The sequence below is a fragment of the Chionomys nivalis genome, chromosome 11, assembly GCF_950005125.1.
Source record: "Chionomys nivalis chromosome 11, mChiNiv1.1, whole genome shotgun sequence".
Lineage (NCBI taxonomy): Eukaryota > Metazoa > Chordata > Mammalia > Rodentia > Cricetidae > Chionomys > Chionomys nivalis.
Window position 1 is genome coordinate 78,452,551 of NC_080096.1, and position 26,179 is coordinate 78,478,729.

The 26,179-nt window shown below is 39.0% G+C and overlaps 1 protein-coding gene across 5 annotated transcripts in view; it reads left to right on the forward strand.

Moving 5' to 3' along the window:
* The window catches only part of Astn2 (astrotactin 2), a 987,955-nt gene that overhangs the window by 377,470 nt on the left and 584,306 nt on the right, over positions 1-26,179 (forward strand). For all 5 annotated transcript variants that reach the window (XM_057784267.1, XM_057784266.1, XM_057784268.1 and 2 more), the window contains one exon: positions 17,230-17,376. In XM_057784267.1, coding sequence (XP_057640250.1) covers positions 17,230-17,376 — 147 coding nt within the window. The remainder of the gene's footprint in view (positions 1-17,229; positions 17,377-26,179) is intronic.

A 26,179-nucleotide genomic window follows, 5' to 3' on the forward strand; every position in this document is an offset into this window, starting at 1 on the left:
GTTGAACTGAATATGGTGATGCATGTAAGTTAGGCTATACTTGGTTTCTTTATGTGAATAGCCAAGAGACACTTTAAATGATCAAGTAATGTAAAGCCTATAAAAATACTTAGCATGATCTATCACAGATATCAAGTACTTTTTAGAAATTTATCACTACTCTTTTGCTGTGAATATTGTTAGCTGAGCATGTTGTGAGTTAACAACTTCCAACTTTAGGTGATATTCAAATGTGCTGAATAGGGAAGCATTGACGGGAATCGCCAGCACTGTGTAACATCTTCAGATCAGAGTCCTGAGATTTCCAGTCATTGTGAGATCCTCTGAGTGAAATTAAAACAAATGATGTATGAGTGCACATACGAGGAAAAATGGGTTCCTGCAATGGTAAGGGCAAGCTCTTGAAGACAAGAATTCTCCTTGATCTCAATCATTGTTCTGCTTTAGACACACTACGAAAAGTAGAAAAGTTGGTACATGGTGGTTGAGGATATTTGTAGCCAATCACAAGAAAAAAGACAGACAGCCTGCAATAGAAAAATAGAAACAAAAAAGCAATAGAAGGTTGGTGGAGCATCAAACAGCACACAGTTTACATTATTATCATATATTGTGTGTCAAAAGAAAGATGAAATGAAAAGGCAATATTGAAACTCAGAGGTTCTGTATGTATAGAAGAAGAGCGGCTAGCACAGTCACAGTGCACACACAGGATCAAGACAGGTTGAGTAAGTCTGGCTTGCCATTGAGCCTGAAGGTCAGTAGATCTTGGTTCATATTCTGTCTTTGTCTCTTACTAGTCATTAGCCTATGAGCAAGTCATTTAAATCATTTGGGTTTCTTCTTTCTCGAGTGTTTCTTAAACATACAGTAGATATATTGCATACAATAGATTCAACAGGTAAAGCATGCCAATTCTTCTCTTACCAAGTCTGTTGACAATAGATCTATGTCTCAAAGTTTGTCACGGATCACTGTAGTCTCCCCACTCTGGCCACAGTCTTACTCCTGTAACCTTGGAACCTTGTGTTGCCATGGTGAATAGCTCAGCTACTTATTATTTACCCTAGGAATATGTTTTTGACCAATAAGCAGTAATTCTTGTAATTTCTTTATTGCTGTAAGCCTCCTGTAGAGAAAGAACTAGGAGGAATTAGATTTAGGACAGGAGGTTTAGAATAGAGGCAGAACAATTTGATATGACCGGAACAGCGCACATGTGATCTTTTTCCCTCAGGTTAAAAGCTATCCTAGTTCCCCTTCACTACACTGCGGCTACTGACCTGAACTCTGGAAGGGAGTCTCGTGGAGCAGGCCTCCCAGGCTTTCAATTGGAACACACCTGTAATCCCAGTGATCCTTGTGAAGAGACGGACTCAGGAAGATCATACAGTGAGCTCGTGAACTTTCTGGGCCATGTGGAAGTACCCTGACTGAAACTTCCCAGTAAAATATACAGATTTCAAATAGAATAATGTTCATATACCTTTAAGACAGTATCTGGCTTAGGGATAACAATCTATTATTGGAATATATGGTTATTACTAACAACCACCTTGTTATAAGTAATTAATTCATTCTTTTCCTTTTTTGTTCTGTATAGTGATGGCTGTGTGTGAAACCAGTAAAATTTAATACAGTCCTTTATAGGGATTTTAATACCAAACACACCTTCCAGCACTCCAAAGGAGAACCACAGACTGTAGCATGGCCTAGAGTATTTGAACATGGGAAAAGACTGTAGGCATCACCTTGCAAAAGAAACATTTTACTGGCCCTCTGAGTTTAGATGCATGAGAGTGCTGGAGACAGGATCAAGGAGCACAGATTCTAACCCTGTCCTCACATCTATCAAGCAGTACCTGAGTTAGGCCTCATAGCATTGTGTTACAGAAAGAGGCTTGCCACAAGTCAGGAAATATAGCTTCAAAACCCAATTAGTACCTAGTGATAAACCATCAATTCACTATGGACTCTCTGATTCTTCATTTGTGTGCTAGAGATGGCAACAAGTCCATACTTTATGGCATTTTGGTGATGAGTTAATGAAATCTTTGAGAATAATTAATAAAAAGATATTGTATCATATGTGCTGTCTTCATTACTTTTATCATTGTTACGAGATCAATTTTCAACACTTTGGGAAAAGCTGCCTGAGGTTACCTAGAGAGAGCCAGATAGCTTTTTGTAGTCCCTCAATGTCTCCTGCTAGTGTCTAAATCTTCAACAGGGAACCACGATTTAATCCCAAATTATAGAATCTCTCAAGGATAGAGGAGGACTACCAATGGCTAGCCCACAGTGGCCTCACAGAGGATGATTAGGCTCCCCAGAGCATAGTGAGGGTGTAATATTTTTAATTATAAATTTTGAGATTTTAATCAAATTATATCATTTCCTCCTAACCCATTTTTTGCTATAACTTCTCTCTGTACCTCCCCACTCTTTCAAATTAATGACCTCTTTTAAAATTGTTAATATACGTATTATTAAATATGTAAAGATGAGCTGCTTAGTCCATATAGTGGTGTATTTGAGTGTGTGAGTGTGTGTGTGTGTACATGTGTGTGTATGTGTCTGTGCACAGCATATGCTCTCAGGGTTGACCAGTTGGTATTGGATAATCAATGAGTCTGTTCTTCCTTGGAACAGATTGTCTCTCCTGCTCTCAGTATTCCTTAGTTGTTTGTAGTTCCTTGTTTAGTGCTACAGCCTCCATGTTTACATGTTTGTTGGTGTCATTTTTGTTCAAGTCATATTTGGGCAGCCTTGTTAGTGTGACTTCATAGGTGTAACTCCTGTACCTAAGGTTCCAAGATGTAGAAAATTGGTAGAGAGATTGTAACAGCTAGGAGAATGGGAAGTGTGCCGTGTCATTATGGCTCCAAGACTGCAATATGTTTTAGGAATGTAGATGAATAGGGACACAGCCATATAACTTGCCTCTCTCTTTTTCTCATCCTTTCGATGTCCCCTTCTGGTAATAAGAAAAGTCGCTGGAACGGCTTGTCATTGGAACAAAGTAGAACAATAAGGACACAATGAGTTGACCCAGAATCACTCCAGAATGAAGGATAAACTGAAGTCTGCAAATAGCTCAGCAGTTAGAACTGGTGAACTAATCAGTGCAGTTAATATCTATCAAGGAGAGCCCGAGTTTGGATATCAAATCGCTTTCTGTTTAGTTTCATTGCTTTTGAGCTGCATAGCCTTTGGCAAGTAGTTACCAAAGTGATAATCTCCTCATGTGCAACATGTGAGTGACGGGAGGGGTCATCTTATGAGGTTTCTATGGTGGTTAAATGAGATAATTCATGGAAGCATTTAGTCATAATGTCTGGTATGTAAATGTACAAATGTTAGTGACAATAACAATCACAAGGTGATCATAACAGCGGTAACATTCTTTACTAGGAAAAGCTTTGTAAGAAAAGCCAATCTTTACAAAGTGTTATAAACAGAATCAGAATATGACTTTAGAGAAATAAAATAAAAATAGCAATATTTAGTTTGAAGAAAAGAAGCTCAAGGCAATGTAATTACCATTTTAAATAATTGCTCCAAAGAGGTGTTAGTAGATGCATCTTATTTAGCTTGGACAGCAGAAGTTGGTTCATAAAATGAGATCTCGGGACTCTTTAGATTTTAAACTTCGTGAGAGTAAATGTGCTATTTTTTAAGCGTTGAGTTTGTTATCTCAGGAAAGGCTAGATGAACGTTCATGCAGATCTTATAGAGACAAACTTGTAGAAGATGAAAAGACTGTAAAAATCTTGTATTACCCAAAAGAGATCACGGATTTGAGAGTATCAAGGTGAGAGAGCCGACGGAATTAGTTCTGGAATTAGAACAAAGGGGGCAGTGAGGGAGATGTACAGACTGAGGTGGAGGAGATTAAGGAAGAGATGCTCGTGATGAGGAGTGACAGTGTAATTCACAAAGAATCCAGATATAAAAAGAAATGAAGAATACTGCCACCCACTCCAGCGTTTCTGAGAAAGCTCCAGTTTCATGTTTTTCTTCCTTCTTCTGGCCTGACACTTGGAATTGTCAGACAGTGTGTCCCAATTTCAGTTTCCAGAAATATAGCAGATTGACACGCATCTCAGGAGCTCAGGTGCTACAGGAATCCCGTGGGGGAAGCTGTAAGGTTAATGGGGTGCTTCCCTGATCTGTATGAGTCATCCCTGATCTGCAGGAAGATTGGAGCTTCAACATAGGCTTTGGGAATGATGTCTGACCAGACAGAACCCATCACTTACCAGAGAGAGTAATTACATTTGGTTAGGATAAATGTAACAATATTCTGATGCTGACATCTCTTGGCAGTAGAGGAAACAGCATTTAAACACTTGTGTTCAAATGTTCTATTCAGTAGACATTATCGAAAACCTAGTACATTCTAGCATACTATAGGCATAGAACAACTTAAAAACATATGCAGTGTAAGGTGTAACATAAACAAAATATGCATTGAATAACTATTGAATGGGGATAGCTATATGGGTAAACTGCTTGCTTTGCTGAGATCAGTCCCTAGAGTACACGTAAAAAACTAGGGAGAGGAAAGTTAGACCCTTGGTTGTCAAGTCAACATAGCTGATTTATCAATCCCTGGGCTGGTAAGAGACCCGGCCTTTAACAATGAGATGTAACTGGGCTATGATGGAGCACGCCTTTAACCCCAGCACTTGGAAGGCAGAGCCAGAATGATCTCTGTGAGTTTTTAGCAAAGTTTCTACAAAGAAAGTTCCAGGACAGCCAGGGCTACACAGTAAAACTCTGTCTCAATAAAACAAAAATAAATAAAATGATAATTGTAATGATAATAAAAATGGACAGCTCCTGAAGATCCACCTTAAGTTGCCCTCTCACCACCATATATGCACTTGCACATGTGTGTACATATACACAGCAATAATAATCACTGCATACTGAGTGAATGCATTTTCTAGCAAAGGCATCACATCTCATATGGTAAGATTTGTTCACAGGGCTCAGAGCTAAGTATAAAACCAAGAATTGCAACATAGCAAAAGTACCACATATCCCGTCGTTGCCCATGTAGGGTTGTGGGGATTTAAGAAGTTGGTAATGGGAAAGACAATGAGAGCTTATAGGGCCCAAAGTATGTGCCAGGCATTGTTCTTAGTACTATCAGTGTGTGCCAGGCATTTTTCTTAGTACTGTCAGTGTGCTGCCACATTTAATTCCCATAGCTTCCCCCCAGGTAGAGATTATTACTACCATTGTGCATATCCTAAAAGTGAGGAGCTTAGAACTTTGTGTGGCTGGAGAGATAGATGGTTCCATGGTTAAGAGCACCGTCTCCTCTTCCAGAGAACCTGAGTTGGCTTCCCACCATCCACATCAGGTGACACCCGCATCAGGAGATCCCATACCCTCTCCTGGCCTCTGTGGGCACCTGTATGGTATAGACTTATATAGACACAAATGCATGCATAAAAAGAAAAAGAGCACAATTTATATACCTTGTCAAAAGTCAGAGAATTACTAAATTTAAAAGCACCAGACTGAGCTCCCAAGGTCCCATTGAGGAGCAGAAGGAGGGAGAACATGAGCAAGGAAGTTAGGACCATGAGGGGTGCACCCACCCACTGAGACAGTGGGGCTGATCTATTGGGAGCTCACCAACGCCAGCTGGACTGCGACTGAAAAAGCATGGGATAAAACCGGACTCTCTGAACTTGGCGGACAATGAGAGCTGATGAGAGGCCAAGGACAATGGCACTGGGTTTTGAACCTACTTCATGTTCTGGCTTTGTGGAAGCCTAGCCAGTTTGGATGTTCATCTTCTTAGACCTGGATGGAGGGGGGAGGACCTTGGACTTTCCACAGGGCAGGGAACCCTGACTGCTCTTGGAACTGGAGAGGGAGGAGAAGAGGAGTGGGGGGAGGGGGAGAGGGGCGGGAGGAGGGGGAGAGAAATGGGAGGCGGGGAGGAGGTGGAAAATTTTTTTTCAAAAAAAAAATTAAATAAAAAAAGGGAAAAAAAAGTTTGATTTTACACTTTCACGTTTAGAATTAAGGGCCAGTTTCTTTCTACTCATCTTCCTGATTTTTCTATCTCCTAGGCTCCTCCATCTAATGTCCTGTATTTTCAGTATCCCCGTCCTTCACCCCAGTACAATATTTGCCACCTAAATAAATTGACCCCTCACTTTGGACCTAAACTTCCATCTTTTGCAGCTATAAAGAAGAAGAAACCAATGAGAATACAGCAACTTTAAGTTTTTCACCCACAGAGGTCGGATAGGGTAACATCTATATTCTCCATTGTAAAATGTGATTGATTTAACTCCAAATTTAGCTTAATTTAATTTTTTCTTTCAACTTGGCATTTCCAAAATAAGAGCCATACCCCCAATTATAGGCAGTATGTGAATCAAAGATTCCAAGGTATTTCTGGTTGAATTTCTCAAGCAATACATTTTATGCCACTCTTATCAGCCATGAGAGAAGGTGGGGGATTCAAGGAAGAGACATGAAAGGGAAATTGTATTATTTGCTTTCTGCTGCAGCAATCAATATGTCCCAGAGGAATCCCATTGCTGCTGCTTAGCACCTTCCCTGGGCAGTGATCAGTAAGGTGACTGCAAAAGGAGATCCGAGTAAAAACCTGGTACTAGGTATCTGCTGACACTCATAGTAGGGCTTGGAAATACCATTTGAAGCACAATTAGTAAAAACTTAGGGTAACAAATGGGGGCTCAACCTGAAGATCTGAAAAGCAAAACAGCCATTACTGACTCCTTACATTGATCTCAATCAGAAATGGTGATCCTGCCTCCAGGAATGTCAAAATGAGACTGTGTCTGAGAGCTGCCTCCCCCATTTTATAATATCTAAGGCTGGGATTAAAAGTGTGTATGTCATTGTAGCTACTAAGATTAAAGCTGTGTATCATTGTGGCTACTGGAATTAAAAGTGTGTGTTACTATATATAACCTGTCTCTAAGGCTAACCAGTGGGACTCTTTTACTCTCAGATCTTCAGACATTCTTTATTTTTATTAAAACACAATGAAATATGTCTACATTTCCTATTTTGTTTAAAATAAAAGAAGGCTACAACTAATATAAGAAAACTATAAAAATAAATGCAATGATTATATACAATATATATAAATAATAAACATCAGCAATGTCTAGTCAATTTACATTTGAAAAATTCAGAAAAAATATTTTATATCAATCCTATCTTGGTAAGTCTAAAATGTTATACCTAATTTACTTTCTATTATAGCTTTCTGTGTTTGGTAACTTTAACTATAGCTATCTAATCTTCAACCCCATTCAAGACTCAAGAAGGAAATAATATTAACTGAGTAAGCAGGAAGTGCAAGCAAATGACTTCTAAAAATGTGAGTAATGACAGAAACAGCTGGCTGCCTGGACAGTCACCCAAAGTTAATCTGCAATGTTGGGGTATCCATCTTCAGCCTACAGGTCTAGCATACTTGACAGACTTTTCTGTGAAGCAGGATATTTTGTGTCCTGCTTGTCCAATAAGGACAGCATAATGTCAGCAGTCTAGGCAGGGGCATCTTGTTGCCCGTGGCTTACTTTTTCCACAAAGAAAGTAAACTCCATGTGGAATTTCTTTGATGTCCATTGTCTTCTCTGAAGAAGATTGGTGCTGCCAGGAACAGACATGTCTCATTGTCATAAAAAGAAGAACCTAGGTTATAAGACATCTTGAATGTCATATTCTGTAGATCTCTGAAGTGTTTGAAGATGACCTATCTATCTAAATCGAATCTTTGTTTGACCTTGAGAACATACTTAATGTGACAACAAGTTTGATTATACTATGTGATTAACTACTAACCTATATTTCCTTATTATCCTAAACATTTGGTAATAATAATTTTCAAAAACTAGAAATTTGAATTACATTGTTAAAAGAACTATAGGTAAAATACCTTGAACAAGATTATAAATGTATATATAATATGTTTTAACAAAATTAATCACAAATTTGTATCAATATACAAAATATTTATACAATATACGAAAGTTCTACTCAATGTAAGGCATTTAAAACTTGTAGTTGCTTATTATAAGTAGATTCAGTAATCTATCTTTTTATCTTATCATGTCTATATTCTCCCCTTTTTCTTTTCAAAGTAGATTCAGTAATCTACCCTTCTATCTTATCATATTTATATGATCTTTTTTCTTTTACTTCGTTCCTTTTCTTTCATTCTTCCTTCCTTCCTTCCTTCCTTTCTTCCTTCCTTTCTTTCTTTCTTTCTTTCTTTCTTTCTTTCTTTCTTCATTCCTTTCTTTCTTTCTTTGACTTTTCAAGACAGGGTTTCTCAGGAACTATGGAGCCTGTCCTGGAGTTTGCTCTGTAGACCAGGTTGACCTTGAACTCAGATACCTGCCTGTTTCAGCCTCCCAAGTGCTGAGATGAAAGGTGTGTGCCACCTGTTTTGTTTTGTTTTGTTTTTTTTTCAAAACAAGAACCTTAAATCTAATTTCTTTTGTTTATCTTTTTTCCTGACCATTGTCCATAACAACTTGTAACCAACACATTAAACATAATCAAACATCCATAATCCATTTTTGGGGGGAATGTGGACATAGTATTCTTGGTTACTCCCTATTGACTGGGGACATTGATAATCTGATGGGGACCCAAAGAAAATTTACAATTATGGTCAAGTCTTTACTGGAGTATTCTGTGAGGCTGGATCATTTCAGCCAGCAGTCTTGATGTAGAACTCAGAGGAAACTGCAACAAATGTTCTCTGAAACATTGGATCATTTGGGTTATCTGTTCTCACTGGAGATTTTTCAGGGGATCTTCCTTGAACGAACCTTATTTTTTTTAAGCAAAATGAACCCACAGGATCTCATTTTCTGTAGAAAGAAAAGCAAAACCTCTTTTCCAAAGTAACATCTTTTTATTTAAATTTTGAAGTCAAGGCATTTTGATCAAACCTCATTTTTCTTAATCAAGAATGAATCCAGAGCCTCTCACTTCCTGTGGAAAGAAAGAAAAATCTCTTCTCCAAATAAACATATCTTTTGAATGAAAATTTTCAAAGTCAATTCGTTTTTAAAATATATAACAAGGATTATTCCAGCAGCATTTATAACCAAATGTCTTTTAGAAGCTGTTGCTTCTTCCTCAGTAGTCAAACAATTCAAAGACAACACAATAGCATGCAGTATCCAGATTCTTTGTGTATTTTCCATCTTTACATGGGAGCTAAGCTGGGGTGAATGGGAGCTGGGAGCATTAGTTTTTCTCCTGAATCCAGGTAGCTAAATTTGGCTTCCAATTCCTCAAGCTAGAATTCCAATTCCAGCCCTGTCCTGGGTTGGTGGCTAAAGAGCCTCAGGCAAACAACATTTTTGTGAATTGCTACCCCAAAAGTGACTGCCAAATTAAGCACAATTAATAAAAACTTAGGGTCAGATATTGAGGATCAGCCTGAAGATCTGAAAAGAAAAGCAGCCAACCACTGCCTCTTACCTCTAGCTCAGTCTGAAATGGAAATTCTGCATCCAGGAATCTCAGAAGGAGATTGAGTCTGAGAGTTGTCTCCCTCCATTTTATATTCCTTTCTAGGGCTGGGATTAAAGGCAGGCAACATGGGTACTGAATATGCATGTCATTGTGGCTACTTGGATTTAAGGTGTGTGTTATTATAGCTACTGGGATTAAAGGTATGTGTTACTATAACCTGGTTTAGAAGACTAACAAGTGGGACTGTTTTACGCTCAGATCTTCAGGCATTCTTTATTTATTAATATACAATTGAAATGCCACTACAATCATTCATTGAAATTTGGTTCTAGTTACATTGATGTTATTTTGGTTTCATGATGGTCATGAAAGACAATCACTCTGCCCATTTGTTAGATGCAGAATTTGGGGGTTTTTTTGTTTTGTTTTGTTTGTTTGTGTTTTACTTGCTATGGTATTTTCAAGTGTCACACAGAGATTTTGTAGATAGGCCAGAACTTGAACATGAAATGTCCATCCAGCAAATCCGTGTTTCCTATAACTATCTGATCCATAGTTCCATGGAAGATTTATGATGAGGTAATAATCTTTATGCCATGTTGGAGTGGGAGATTAGAGTCTCTGTTCCAACAGGAGTGGTTCTGTCTATTCTTCAACACAGGAACTGAATGATCTTGGGCAAGTAATTATATTTCTGAGTACCTTTCTGGAAAGTAGAAATGGTAGTAACTGCTGTGAGAATTAAATGAGGTGATTCTGCCTCTTACATGGAAACTTCGATGACATTGGCTGTTTTGTTTACTATCATCTACTTCATGCCTTAAGCGGTACCTTGAAAAACTTGAGGTTCAATATAACTACACTGGATAGAAGAATAGGGGGATGAACATATGGATGGATGGACAAAAAAGGGAAGGCTTGGTGGAATGTACATGAATAAATACATTGTTAGAGTGTTCATTTTGTAGTAATCACTCAAGAACTGGAGAGTTTTATGTCCTATCTCTGCTTCTTGCCAGAGCAATGAAGTAACTTTCCTGGGAGATACAATGAGATAAATAATTTTTACATGGCTGCTAACTTAATGTAACTTAATTAAGTGTTTATGATCAGTTTCTTTGGCCAAAAAGTCTTAAGAAGTCACCTTTGCTTCTATCCTACTCTGAAGTTTTCTGTTTCCATGACAATTCCCCAAGCTATAGAGGCTGATTCATCAGCATCTGGCCATAGTGCAACTTGTCCTTCTTCTTGATCTTTAGGAACACCTGTAGTGATTCAGACATTTTTCTTAGTTGCCCCAGGATGCTGTTCCAATTCTTTCTACTACTTTATCCCTCATTGTATAAATTCCCCTTTAATGTCTATTCTTTTTCTTCTGTTTCTTCAAAGAACCAATCAGTTCTTAGTATGTTCTAAGAATGTGTTAGAAACAGGTAAATAAGTACAGAAACCATGGCAGGAGGATTCCTGCGTCTGGCTTAGAAATTATTATATTGCTAAGTGCCTACTGTGTGCCGCAATAAGAATAAAGCCTTGTATAATAGCTACTGCCATTTGTTCTCTCAACACTCTTAATGTATAGGCCATTTATCACTGCTTCTTATGGAAAAAAACAGCCAATAAACTAATATAACTTTCCCTTTCCATGATGAGTCCTAAAGCCCCTGGGTTATGGTGAAGGATTCCATGACCTTGAGGATAAGATTAGTTCAATGATGGCTCACTGAAAAAGTGAGAGCAATCTCTGTCCTGGCCCTTGGGCATCTTCCTCACCTTGGAGTCAGCTTTGTGTATCCAGGTAGAATTCCTGATAGGGAAAAAAAAATCTTGGTCCCATTCATATCTACTGCTGCTTGAACTAGGAAAAGAGAATGATTTCTCAGTGGTCAAGGTTATGTTTACATGACACTAATTGGATGTCATCTTAGTTTCTTTCCTGTTGCTGTTATAAAACATTATGACCAGGGCAACTTATCTTTAAAAGCATGTAATTTGGGGCACACAGTTGAAGATTAGAGTCCATGGCCATTATGGCAGTAAGTTGTCAGGCAGGCATGATACTGGAATAGCAGCTCACATCTTCAGGGGCAAACATAAGGGAAAGAGAGCTAACTGGTAATAGCACAAATGTTTTGAAACCTCACCTCCCAGTAAAACACCTATGCTGACAAGACCACATCTTCTAATCCTTTCCAAGCAGATCTACCAACTAAGGACAAAGTATACAAGCATATGGGGGCCATTCTAATCAAACTATTACTTATATTCTTTCCCAAGCCACCAGTTCCAAACACTACTTGCATCCCACCACAAAGATTCTATTCATCTAACAACTTTTTCACACTAGACTTTTTCTTTCATGTGCCTTGTCAAAGGAAAGACTCTATAGACACTTGAATAGAAATTGCCACCACAGTTATGTGTGAAGTACTGAGGTGTAGAGTGGTATAGTAGCTATTTAAGGTGAGCTCTATGTACACCTCTAGCTCCTCATGTACCTTTTTTTCTCCTGGAGAACATTGACGTTAGCTTATACATGCTGTAGAGTTACTAAAATTGGTACGTTAAACTTTTGAGACACTCAGATAAGAAATAAAATTTCTTTTTACCCTGCAGCAAATTTAAGTTTTAGGAATATCCCATCCTTTGACACCAGAAACATCTATAATTTAATTTGTTCTTTCATTTACTCTTTATCCTACAAGTGTAACAGCTACAAATGTGTGACTAGCTCCTTCTCTGTGACACATTGCCTTGGAACTTGGAGAAAGACAAGGATAATTTTCTTAAACTGAGCAACTTCTAAATCCCAGGTATGAGCTGTGCATGAAAGATTCACAGATGTAGGATATGTGATATTTTTTTCTTCAAGCAATTCACTGTATATTAATAAACAATAGATATCCATAAAATCCCCAAGTAAGATGTCCTTTTTATACTGGATCCCATTAGGATGGTTTTGCTAGTTGGCATCCTTTTTGAATGGTCAGTACCCATAATATGTTTTGTGACAATATTAATTTACTACTGAAAGTGATTATGTAGGTACTAAAATGCTACTGTGTTTCAAAAATTGTGTTAGGCACTTTGATGATGTTCAAGGAGTTTGTTGAGTGTTGAAGCATTAAAGTCTAGTGACAAACCTCCTCCAAGAAGACCAAATATTCTAATCTTTTTCAAACAATTTACCAACTGACGACCAAGTATTCAAACATATGAGCCTTATAACAAGTTATTGGGGAAGATATTTAGCATAATTATCTGAGGAATATATGAAGAAATTCCATTTACTGTGGATCTCAAACAGGGATGACAAGGGATAAGAATAAAAGAACAGCTGGAATAATAGTTGAAGAAACAACACACTGCGTGAAAAACATGATGATGATGCTTAATGTGAGGGTTTGTCAGCAATTCAGCTACACTAGCACCTGGGCCAGGTAGCAGAAAGCACATGAGATCTGAATGTGAGGGTCTTTGTGAAATGCTGTGGATGCCAGGTTGATGAATGTGGACCACATACTGTGAACAGATGCCATGAAATAGCTCCAGGGGTTTCAAGCAAAGAGTGAGTTGATATATATGCCAACACCTTTCTCATCCTACAAGCAGGCAACAGAAGGCATGGAGAAAGGGTGGCTGAAAATACCAGCTTCATTAAAAAAAAGTGGTTGCTGACTCCCCTTAGTTATGGACCATGGTCAGGAATTGTAAGCTAGATTAAACCTTTGCCTACCAAAAGTTTGCTGTTTAATATTTTGTCCCAGAAACAGAAAGCCAGACTAGAATAGTTTTGATGATAAAGGTTTCTGTCCTGTCCAGTCCCACAGCCATTCAGTCCCAAAGAAGCACACAAAGGCCTAAATTAATTATAAACTGGTTGGCCTATTAGCTCACGCTTTCTTGTTAACTAACTCTTACATCTTAAATTAACTCATATTTCTTGTCTATGTTAGTCACATGGCTTGGTACCTTTAATCAGTGAGGCATTCTCATCTCGTTTTCTCTGCATCTAAGTGATGACTGCAAACTGAGCCTTTCCTCTTCCCAGAATTCTATTCTGATCACCTTGCCTATACTTCCTGCCTGGCTACTAGCCAATCAGTGTTTTATTATACCAATGCAAGTGTCAAATCTTTACAGGGTATAAGACCATTGTCCCACAGCACTCTCACTCCCTTTTTCTTCTCTTAAAACAAAAACTGCATTATGAGTTTGTTTAAACTACTTCCCCACATTTAAACTTAAAATATTCCTTCCAAGTAAAGTCACAATTGAAGTTGGGCTTCCATACATGAATTTTCAGGACAGAGTCCAGTTCATAGTATCATCCTTGTTCAATCCACTAAAACCATTTCCTTGAAACAATTTTAGTCAAACACTACTTTAATTTTTTCCCAATGTGTATCCCTGATCAATAACACTAACAAGTAAAATTGAATTAAAATCTGTGTCAGTACACAGTGGTAAATAACTTGTTAAAATATTTTTTTATCACCCCTTTTTTTATTATTAATTAATTTATTTAATTATTAAAGATTTCTGCCTCTTCCCCGCCATCACCTCCCATTCCCTCCCCCTCCCCCAATCAAGTCTTCCTTCCTCCTCAGCCCAAAGAGCAAGCAGGTTTCTCTGCCCTGTGGGAGGTCCAAGGACCACCCACCTCCATCCAGGTCTATTAAGGTGAGCATCCAAACTACCTGGGCTCCCACAAAGCCATTACGTGCAATAGGATCAAGAACCCATTGCCATTGTTCTTCAGTTCTCAGTAGTCCTCATTGTCCATTATGTTCAGCGAGACCGGTTTTGTCCCATGCTTTTTCAGTCCCCGGCCAGCTGGCCTTGGTGAGTTCCCGATAGAACATCCCCATTGCCTCAGTGTGTGGGTGCACCCCTCGCAGTCCTGAGTTCCTTGCTCGTGCTCACTCTCCTTCTGTTCCTCCTTTGGATCGTGAGACTTCAGTCCAGTGCTCCAATGTTGGTCTCTGTCTCTGTCTTCTTTCATCGTCTGATGAAGGTTAATATTCAGGGGGATGCTTATATGTTTTTCTTTGGGTTCACCTTCTTATTTAGCTTCTCTAGAATCACGAATTATAGTCTCAATGTCCTTTATTTATGGCTAGAAACCAAATATGAGTGAGTACATCCCATGTTCCTCTTTTTGGGTCTGGCTTACCTCACTCAGGATAGTGTTTTCAATTTAGAGAATATAAAATCCCAGAGGTGACATCTAAGCATGTGGTCATCTAAATGGTAATACATTCAGTATTGAAAAAGTCTCAAACAAGAGGAAACTTAGGGAAAAATATTGTCTTTAATGAGTTGTATTTGGCATGTTTGTGGATGGCCTCAGACATATGTACAATTTCCCAATTGAAGAGGTAAAGAAAACTTGAAAAATACAGTGTAAAGTCAATGATCTAAACCTTGAAAATAGAGACAAAAAGAAAAGCTCAAACAATGAGGGTCAGAAGGGTGTAAAGTCTTTCTTTACTGGTCCAGAGCACTCCTGGTCATGCAGAGCTAATCTATTTTTTCCACTATTTCCATAAAATTACTTAATTTACCCATGTAAAATTCTCCTTCTCACATTCTGCCCTTTTGTCTAGGTTTTAATGCAGTTTATTTAGGAGTCTAATGAGGGGAGGACAAGTCTGTTTCTCCTAGTGTGTGTATAAAGTCCTGAAGAGTAGTGGCTAGTCTATGGTGGGCATTGTAAGTACATATTCATATGTGTGCAGATGGACTTGTCTCTGGATGCACGCATACTCATATGCTCATGCATATGAAGGCCACAAGTCTACCACAGCTGTTCTTCAGGGTCTGTCACCTTGATTTATGAGATATGGTCTCTCATTGTCCTAGAATCTAGAACTTGCCTTGTAGGCTAAACTTTCTGGCCAGTGAACCCCAAGAGTCTGCCTCTCTCTCTTTCTCCCAGTCCTGAGATCGCAGTTCTATAACACCATGCTGACTTTTTAGAAAAATATGTGTTCTAGAAATTAAACTCAGGTCTTTGTGCTCAAAGCAAGCAATTTTCTGTCTCTGTCATATCCAAAGTCATGGGATATTCCAGTTTTTTCTGTGACGTGTGAGTTTCACAAAGTAAGTATTCAGTCCATGCTGGTGAAATTGAATCATTCTAAACAGTTTCTGACCGTGAAATGTTTCTGTATGGCAGGTATTATATATGCGTCATCATGTAATCATTATGGCAGTCCTATGAGGTATTTAATATTATCCTCAGCATGTATGACAAATATTCTTGTTACTTTCTGTTGCTGTGATAAAACTATGACTAAGAACATCTTGGGGAGGAAACAGTTTGTCTCAACTTATAAGTTAGTCTATCATGAAGGGAAGTCAGGGGAAGAACTCAAGGCAGGAGTAAGGAGGCTAGAACTGAAGCAAAGAAGACTGAAGGATACTGTTTACTGGATTGCTTCCTCTGGTTTGCTCAGCTTTCTTCCTTATACAATCTAAGACTGCCTGTCTATGTGTGGCTCTGCTCAAAGTAGCTAGGCCTTTCTCTATTATTAAATAGACACCCAAGACAATGTCCCTAAAGAATGACCAACAAATGATCTGATGGAGGAAATTTTAACTTTTAAATTGAGGGTCCCTCTTGGCAGGTGACTCTAGTTTGTGGTAAGTTGACAAAACTATCTAGGATGGCAGGAAATAGAGGTGTGGAGAATGAAGCAACTCATGGAGCCAATGTGAAATGTATTGCTCAACTTTTCATAGCTCTGACAAAACACAACAAAATAAAAGTATAGTTGGGGAGATTCATTCTGGCTGGAGGTTTGGTTTCATGGTTTCTAGATCTCATTGTGAATGGGAATCAAAGAGTACAGTAGAATGGGGAGGAATGGGTCAAAGATAAGAAATACCCTTCTAGGACATGTCTCAACCACATGTTCTACTTCCTCTGCCTAGGTCCTCACCTCCTCGCCAGTAGTTCCTCCAACCATGAACTCATGAATGAATGCATTTATCTGTTGATAAGAATGTGCTAGTTGTAACCAATCATTTTTTAAATCCAAGTTTGGAACCTGCGTTACTGTGGAATCAAGCTTGCAATACATAGGGCTTCTGGTAACATTCTAAATCCAAGACATAAGAGATAAGCCTCAATTTTGAATGCAGAATAGTCTTCTCTCAAAGATCAACTTTGTTCTGCTACCTCATAGTAAGTGCAGCCACATAATGTATTTTCACATACTTTCTAAAGGGAATTGAAGGCTCTATATTATTATCAGTAGCACCATCTAAATTGGAATGGTAGGATTGCTGACTTTTAGAAGCTGGTTTCTTTATTTTTCCCCAGAAGAAATAGCAAGTTTATTTTCAGATGTTTAAGTCAAAACCCACTAAGAGATTGGAAAACATGGTTTATCTCCAGCATGCTGTCATAACATTTTATATTTTATTTATTAATTTCTCTTTGTTCTGGAGGATTTTGTGCATTTGTAAAAATGTCCACCCCCAATTATTCCCTCTGAATCTTCTCAAGTATCACACAACATAGCTTCATCCCAATTTCATGTTCTCTTTTCTTCCCCTCTCTTTACCCCTCCCTTCCTCAGCCTTCCCTTACTCCTTCCCTTTTCTTTTCTTTTTCCTCTTGATTAATATCCACACTAGAGAACTATAGGATCACTTACCTCTGCACTATCTCCATATACTCACCAGATAGAGTTATATCTTTGTATATTTCTTTTCCAGGTTTATTGAAAAGCCCAGTGAACAAGACAGCCTTGACACTGATTGCTGTGAGTTCCTGCATCTTGGCAATGGTGTGTGGCAACCAGATGTCCTGTCCACTTACTGTGAAGGTGACTTTGCATGTGCCTGAGCACTTCATTGCAGATGGTAAGAGCCCAACATTGAAAATGACCCATAACTTCCTGTCACCTTATATTCCAGTGGTCAATATCACCATTCATGGCACAACCCCGGAATTCTTTAATTTACAGCACAGGAACAAGGGGCATCCCATAGTCTAGAAGAAGCACTTATTGAAATAAGTGCTTATTGAAATGCCTGATTATTAGAATTAAATTAAAGTGTGCTTTTACTATATGTATGAGGTAAGGTTTGTTAGCTAAAGGAAGATTCAAAAATATGAGTGAAGAAGGAATGAATTCCTTAAGAAAATCTTAAGAGTTTATCAAACTTCTCAATCCTGTTTCAAATTTAAAATGTCCCCCAAAGGATATTAGGTAATTAAAAGCATATGACAAGGAAAACTGCATGATTTTTACTAGAATTTCTTAGTGGTTTAGGGAATACTCATATTTTGTTCTCTATAACAAGTATCTTGCAAAATTATACCATTTATTCTTCACCCAATTAAACTGAATTAATGAGACACTGTAGTCACCATGGTCATTAGCAAAATGTGTCCAAGGAACTGATTAAGATGCTCGATGTCTATTGCTAAAGTGCCCTTGAAAGACATTCACTGAATTTGTTTCCTTCTGTGGGGTGTGCCGGCACCTACTCCCCAAACCTTTCTCCTCATCTCACTATCACAGCTGTGCATGGTTACTTTAAAAAGATATTTGTGAGTATGCAACTAATTTTGCATTTTGGTCCTTAATATTTAAAACATGTTCTTTGACACCTTCATACTCATTTACTCTGTATCCTGGTCACTCTCACTTCCCACCCGTGACAGCCCCTGTCCCCATACAAGTTCCTGCTGCACAATCACATCTGTTTGTTTTGTGAGCGTCGAGTTCAGCCAAGGACATATTTTTGATCATGGGTTTGAAATTTTGCACTAGAGCTTGGTGGACTCAACACTGTATAGACAACTAAAGACAAACTGAAGACATTGTTTCTCTTTGTCTAGAATAATTTGTAACTAATAATTATGTAGGACATGGAGTGTGCAGGATGAACTCTCCTCCATCTCTAAATCAACTTAATTCTTCATACTTTTACTATATATACAACTAAATTACTTTGAAGATAGTGTAAACTTGTTACTGTACACATTCTGAGCACCAGTTTTTTTCTAATCTGTATACAAACCTCGTGTTTCATCCCTATTGAATCATATGTACATATAAGACTGTGTGTGTGTGTGTGTGTGTGTGTGTGTGTGTGTGTGTGTGTGTGTCAGAGAGATAGGGGAGAGATGGGCAGGCAGATAGACAGGCAAAAGAAGATAAAAGAAACAGCACAAGAAAATATAGGGAATTAAGTTCACGGAGTTCAGGGCTAGATGAATTGGCAGAGTCCATGTTTGGCTACAAAATTAAGATGGAAGGACTGTTTTGACAAATATGAGCTGGATAAAACTACAGTGAAAATTCATACTACTGTGAGTGGCCTTCCGCCAGCTCCACACACTCACTGTCGCTCACCAGGCACCATTCACTAGCTGCTATATTTTAAGAGACAGAGATACCCGAGCTTTAGTTATTGATTTGCACACGTTGATATGTTGGTCATCAGAGACTAACTTGTACACGCTGGGGTAAAAAGTTCAGTGGCTAAGACTACGGAGATAACTCAAATGTTTTTTATCTTTTCTACTTTTCCCTTCTTTGAGTGGGTCTTGGTATGTACAAAATTGGGATGATAGTTCCATTTGACTCATAGGATACTGTGAGGGTAGCACCTACTTTTTCTAATGGTTGGCAAATTTTTACACAGCCTCTATCTGGAGAACAGGAAAATAAAATGATACCTTAAAAAGATGTAGAAAATTTTGGTGGTCAAAATACAATACTGCCTCTATAGGCAGAAATTAAAGATAATTTGGAAACTGGGATGTGTCTTTCTACCATATGGAAGTGACTTTCCCAATTCAAAAGAGGAACACACCATGGTCATCCATCTTCTCAGGGTCCATGGGAATACTAAATTCAGGTAGCACTTTAAGTCAAGAGGATGACATTGTGTCTGGTTTCCCAGTTTGACTTCAAGTCCTCATATCTCTGTTTACATTGCTCATCTTATCCTTTCAATTCTAGTCCAACACAATCCTTACTATCCACAGCTGACACAGAAGGAATAGGGACTCATTGATAAAGCCAGTCTTCTTTGGAGTAGAGAAGAATCTGGAAAAGATTGTTTGTTTGTGTAGTAGGGCAGGGTACTGCTCTAGCTTCTGGAGAAAGCAGGCTGTTACACAGCAGGAGAATGTGGTTCCACTACGTATTCTCATCAGCCACTGTCATCATTTTGCACTGACAGTTAGAAATGCACAATGATCTGTCTTAACTATGTAAATACAGATAGAGGGTGTAAAGTTAAATAATATTTTACCTATATTTATATAATTAGATTATATATAGTTTCCTTAAAATGACGGGGTATGTGGGGAAAGAAACCACAATGAGGCCTGTCAGGAGAGCAGCTCATGTCAACTCTAAGAAACTCCAGTAGAAACCTGATCTCCTAAGGACCATATTGCTATGGCAGTTTTCCTCCTTTTTCACTGTCCCCCTAGACTCCAAACTGCCAATGTGTTGGCCCTTTCTCTCTCAATCCACCTTATTCACTGAGCTGTCCACAGGATTGAAGTATTAGATGGGACTGACTAATGTGTCCCGTCTTCAGAAGAAAATGAATTCTGACCTTGTGTTTCTTTATAGTTATACTTGATGCTTTCTGCCCATTATGGGGAAGAGGTCAAAACGACATAGCACTTGTCCAGAGTCCAGCCAGCAAGAGCAATCGATACTGACACAGTTGCTGTCCAAGCCTTTCCTTCCCCCCTCCTCCCGACAAGTGGCTTTTGTCGCCTAAGCACACACTGAAGCAATGTATAAATCTGTATATAGGCTTACTGAATTCAGCATTTTTCTCTAGCTGCTATCTATAAGTCATCTGTACGTGTCTAATAACCCCTAGGAACTAGTTAATCAGACTCTGCAGGCAGAGTCTGGTATTTATGAGGCCTTTGTGGTGTCTCAATGGAATTTTGAGAGATATGATGTATGTTATTTTTCCATGATCATAACCAATGAATGCCTCAGGTAAACAACTTAAAAGATGAGAAATGTTTTGCGGCTCATAGTTTCAGAATTTCCATTCATGAACATCTGCCTCTATTTCTTCATGCCTCCAGCAAAGCTATAACATCATAGAAGAAAAGTGTGGTAGATCAAAAGTGATCATGTTGGATCAACTAGAGAGTAAACAGAGCAGAAGGGGTAATATGCAGTTTTGGAAGGTGTACTCCACACCCACTCCTGTAGGTGGGTCTGTCTGAGAGCATAACTAACTCCAGTAGTTTCGCACAGCTCCAAATACAATGTGAGTTTTCTACCATTAAGTTGGGTGATGTATTTTTCCTAATAACAGAGGTTAAGCCTCATCAATACTGCTATGTATAATTGACAAATAGTTATCAGCTAATATTGAAATCCATTCTTAGCTAAGATGTCAGCTTACACATCCCTAGAACCATCCCTTCTAAGGACAGGCTATCTCCACTCAATATAGAAAGCCAATAAAAGAGATTTCATGTGAATGAATGATCATTTAGATTAATTATGTGACATAGTTCCAGTCTAGCACAGGTTCCCTGATCTACGATTTGCTGTGTACTATAAGAGAAGCTAAAATTATTGAACACATCTGTTGTGTATCTTATTGTATACAACTTAGTTACTTAGATGTCTTCATTTAACTCATGAACTAAAATTATGAGGCAGAATTTATCATATTCATTTAGCATACCTGGAAAAAGAAAGGTTAAAGTGAAGAAAAACTATATAGAAGGAAAGAAAACATGAAAGTTTAATTCTGCTTTAGCCACAGTTCCACATCCTACCATTTACCAAGCTTCCAGAAATGAATCTCAATAATGATTAATCTTGTTGAAAGGACAAGGTTTTGGAGACCTCGAAAGGCTAAACTAGAGTGTGGAATGTGGAGCCTTGCTTTGGAAATGTCTTCCTCTGCTGGTAACTGTGTGACTTGGTGCCCACTTCCTAAACTTCCGAAGCTTCCGTTTCATTATCTATAAATTGGGAATAGTGGCTTACTTACCACATGGAATTATCATGCAGAATAAATGGAATAATTCTCATAAAGCTCTTAGCTGGGTACCTAAGATCTAATGGCTCAATAAGTCATATAAATGCTAATAGTTGTGACAATATTTTCTAATATTAGAAAGGGGTCATTGCAAGGTAGTGAGTTCCCATCATCACAGAAAACCTGGGAGGACAGATGACCCCCATTCTGTGAAACCATGGATGTGAGGAGAAGGCATGAGTTGGGTTAAGCATATATTCTGTTTCATTGATAACTATTTGTCAGAATCTAAATTCTCAAACAGCTTCATTTTTTAAGGTTTTTATAATATTTTTATTTCATCTTTAATATTCCATCCATGATTGGCACCCATTCTTTGATGAGACTTAGAAATAATGTAAAACTCTGAAGTATTGGCACTGTGAAGACAGAGTGTGTCTTGAATAGTTTTCTAACCAGTCATGAATTTAGCTCTTGTGCATATGCATGCCATGCAACACACACACAGAGATATATACACACACGCACACACGGGGGCGGAGAGAGAGAGCGCGAGTGAGAGAGAGAGAGAGCCACACACACAGATATATACACACACGCAGACAGAGAACGAGAGAGCCACACACACAGATATATACACACACGCAGACAGAGAGCGAGAGAGCCACACACACAGATATATACACACACGCAGACAGAGAGAGAGACCCACACACACAGATATATACACACACGCATAGAGAGAGACCCACACACACAGATATATACACAGAGAGAGACACACACACACACAGATATATACACACACGCAGAGAGAGAGAGATCCACACACACAGATATATACACACACGCAGAGAGAGAGAGATCCACACACACAGATATATACACACACGCAGAGAGAGAGACACAAACACACAGATATATACACACACGCAGAGAGAGAGACACACACACAGAGATTTATACACACACGCAGAGAGAGAGAGACACACACACACAGATATATACACACACGCAGAGAGAGAGACACAAACACACAGATATATACACACACACACAGAGCAAGAGACACATACACACAGATATATACACACACACAGAGAGCAAGAGACACACACACACAGATATATACACACACGCAGAGAGTGAGACACACACACAGATATATACACACACTCAGAGACCCACACACACAGATATATACACACACACAAAGAGAGAGAGACACACACAGTGATATACACACGCAGAGAGAGAGAGACCCACACACACAGATATATACACACACGCAGAGAGAGAGACACACACACACAGATATATACACACACGCAGAGAACGAGACACACACACAGATATATACACACACTCAGAGAGAGAAAGACCCACACACACAGATATATACACACACGCAGAGAGACACTCACACACAGATATATACACACACGCAGAGAACAAGACACACACACACACACACAGATATATGCACACACTCAGAGAGAGACACACACACAGATATATACACACACGCAGAGAGACACTCACACACAGATACATACACACATGCAGAGAGAGAGAGAGAGAGAGAGAGAGAGAGACCCACACAAGCAGAGGGAGACAGGATATATACCAACAAAATTGTTATATATATACATATATATGTATATATATATGATTATTATAGAAATATGCTTCTGTTATTTTTATTCAGGTAAATTTAAACTATTAACCTCATCTTGTTGATTGAAGTAAGAGGGTTGTCAAGTCTCCTCTGTTACTTATGACTGAGTCATTTAAGTTCTGATAGTTCTTTCTGAGCCTGGAAAATCAAGTATAAATGCCCTCATATCAGGAGGCCCTAGTTTATTAATATGCCACGCTGTGGATGTTTTGAACACACATTTGTTCACAGTGAATCCTGTCTGCAGTTATCTGCTTCCCACACCTCCTTCTTGTCTTTCAACCCAGGAGACTAAGCTAATACACGGCTTTGTGCCTTTGATGAAGAATGAGGTTCAAAATTGGCTGCAGAGCTAGTTTGCAGTAATTTGAATACATGGGAGGAGTATTTTCAGGCCTTAGAAGGGAAAATTACACCACACTGAAAGTTACTGCTTAGCCCCAAGCTGCCAGGCAGTTTATTTCAGAGACGTGTTCCTCAGGCACCCTGCTCTTTGGACTCATCCCAGGCTTTGTTTTAAAATGTTCAACGTTAATCACAGGTGTTCAAAGAAACATCATGGGGAGGGTTAATTGGTGGAGGTGCCACACAATGTGGCCCTTGGTTTTTTTCATTCTTAACTCATCGGCACACACTTAATGTTGTTAAGACGAGTGGACTGTCTTATTTCTGTCTGCTGCTCTCCAGAACCTGGCCTGTTCGTTATTCTATGTGAGAAGCTCCCCTCCGCACTTCAATGATTTGCCCTCCTCCCATTTCTAAGCCCGGATGATCTTTCTTCTCTCTCAATAACACCTTCACTACATACCCCCAAGATGCTCTTGCCATCTTTGAGTAGTTCATGTTCCTATGTTTTCCTTTTCAAAGGGCTTCACAGTCTCTCTCGGAACTGCAACTTGTATAGCACTGAAACAGCTGCATTACCCTAAATTTTCTTCTACTGCATTAAAACAAGACTCCTCACTTCAAGTTTTTGAAACTTAAAATGATTATATTTTAAGAAAAATCTCAAGAAGTTATGCTTTCCATAAAACCATTCAGTGGCTTCCATTGTGCTTTGTTATCAAGACTGAGATGCCCTTCCGATGCTTGAAGGCCAAATTCTCGAGTGCTCCTGGACGTCTACCCCAGGCTCCTGGACGTCTACCCCAGGCTCCTGGACGTCTACCCCAGGCTCCTGGACATCTACCCCAGGAGTTTCGCCTCTCTACTTCTCCCGTGTCTCACATTTATTCAGCTGTGATTAATTCCCCTCCTCCGCCAGGTCTTCTCTAGATCCTTTGAGAAGTGCTCCCCTTCCAGCCAACTGTTTTCCTTTATTAAAGGCATTCTTCTATCTGTAATTGTACAGCTATTTGATTAGTATCAGTCTGTTCTACTTGACTGCAGATTCCATCAGATATTTGTTCTATACATTGTGGTTAGCACTTAGAACATTACCTAGAACAGTTTTCTCTTTCCATGAAACATTTGCCTAGTGGGAAAAAAAATGAAGTGACTATAATGGATAGAGTTAAAATTTTTCTTGAGCGAGGGAGGCAGGGTATTCATGTCGCCAGTGTATTATAGTGCCTAATGGGCACTCTGACATGGCAAATATATAATAAACAGTACCTTTTCAAAGAATGAGGCAAGTAACAGGTGGCAGGTAGATCCAGATGCCCTGAGAAGATACAACATCACGAATAATAGTCCAGAACTCCAAGCTGCCTCCTGTGGCTGATGTCCCTCCCCACAGTTTCTGTACTCGTCCCCAAAGATAAGCAACTCCAATCAAATTCACACGCCAACCCTGACACAAAAAAATGAAACAAGCTTTATCTCAGAGTCCAGAAAGAGGAGAAAATATAAATTGAGCTGAGATTCAGAATGCCCATGGGGGAGGAGGCAATGAAATACCAATAAACCATATTAATATGCTGAAACCAGAAAGAAGAAGTTGAACTCCAACCCAGACTTAATAACTGTACGTGAGCAAGTGCAGGCAGAAGGCAAGGCTAGGTTCCAGTCAGAATTAAAATGAGATGTGTAATGAAACTGGTAATATAATTACAAACTGTGAAAGCTTTTTTCACTTCTCTCTTATTCTTATATTTAATGGGCAACTTGCTCAGCAACACCTTGGCACCAATGCTAGGAACTGTGGCTGCCCTCTAAAGTAGACTCATTTCCCCCCAAACCTCTTCATTAAGAAAGCCTAAATTCAAAAAATCTGTAGAAAGAAACAATATGCTTCAAGCCATTCCTTCTTTAAATAGTAACCGATCCCCAGGTTAAATGTGGCAAGGGGCCTGGGGAAGAACAAACCCAGGGAAACCTTTCTGAGCTGCTGAATGTGTGCAAGGCTTTAGAGCTATCACAACAGCCAGTGGGATTGAGAGTTTTAATGGCACTCTATCTTAAGATATTAGCTTGGCTTCCAACCAGAATAAATTGGTACTAATTTTGTTCCTCACAAAGGGGAAAACTGTGTTTGACGTCCACAATTAGAGACTAATTTCTGTGTTTTGATAGCAGACTGAGTTCAAAACTCTGTTCCCAGGAAGTGGGGGACAGAGGGTGGTTACAAAGGATAGTAAAATTCAATTTTATCTCATTAGTCATTCTCTCCTGTTGTTTTAAATGTAAGGCTTCATTTCCTTTTAGACTGCAAGGACAGAGTGGAGGTTGGGAGTTCCTGTGAGACGGAGCTGGAGTTCCTCTAGGTGGATATTGTACCATTGTAGCTTGAAGTTCACAAATGATGTGAGTGGGGGCTGGATTAGAATGTAGACGTGACACAGCAAGTTCAAACAAGCTATGCAGCACACAAAAAGGTGACATCTAGACCCTTCTGCCTCCTTTCTCCGAGACCTCTCCTGTATTATACTACCACCGCAAGCTCCAGCTACTTCGTCTAAACACAATCCTAGGACCCTCAGCTGAGAGAAGGCTTCAACCCTCCTACGGTTTTGAATCTCCCTGCCAACTTTACAAACGAATATGACAACGGCAGGG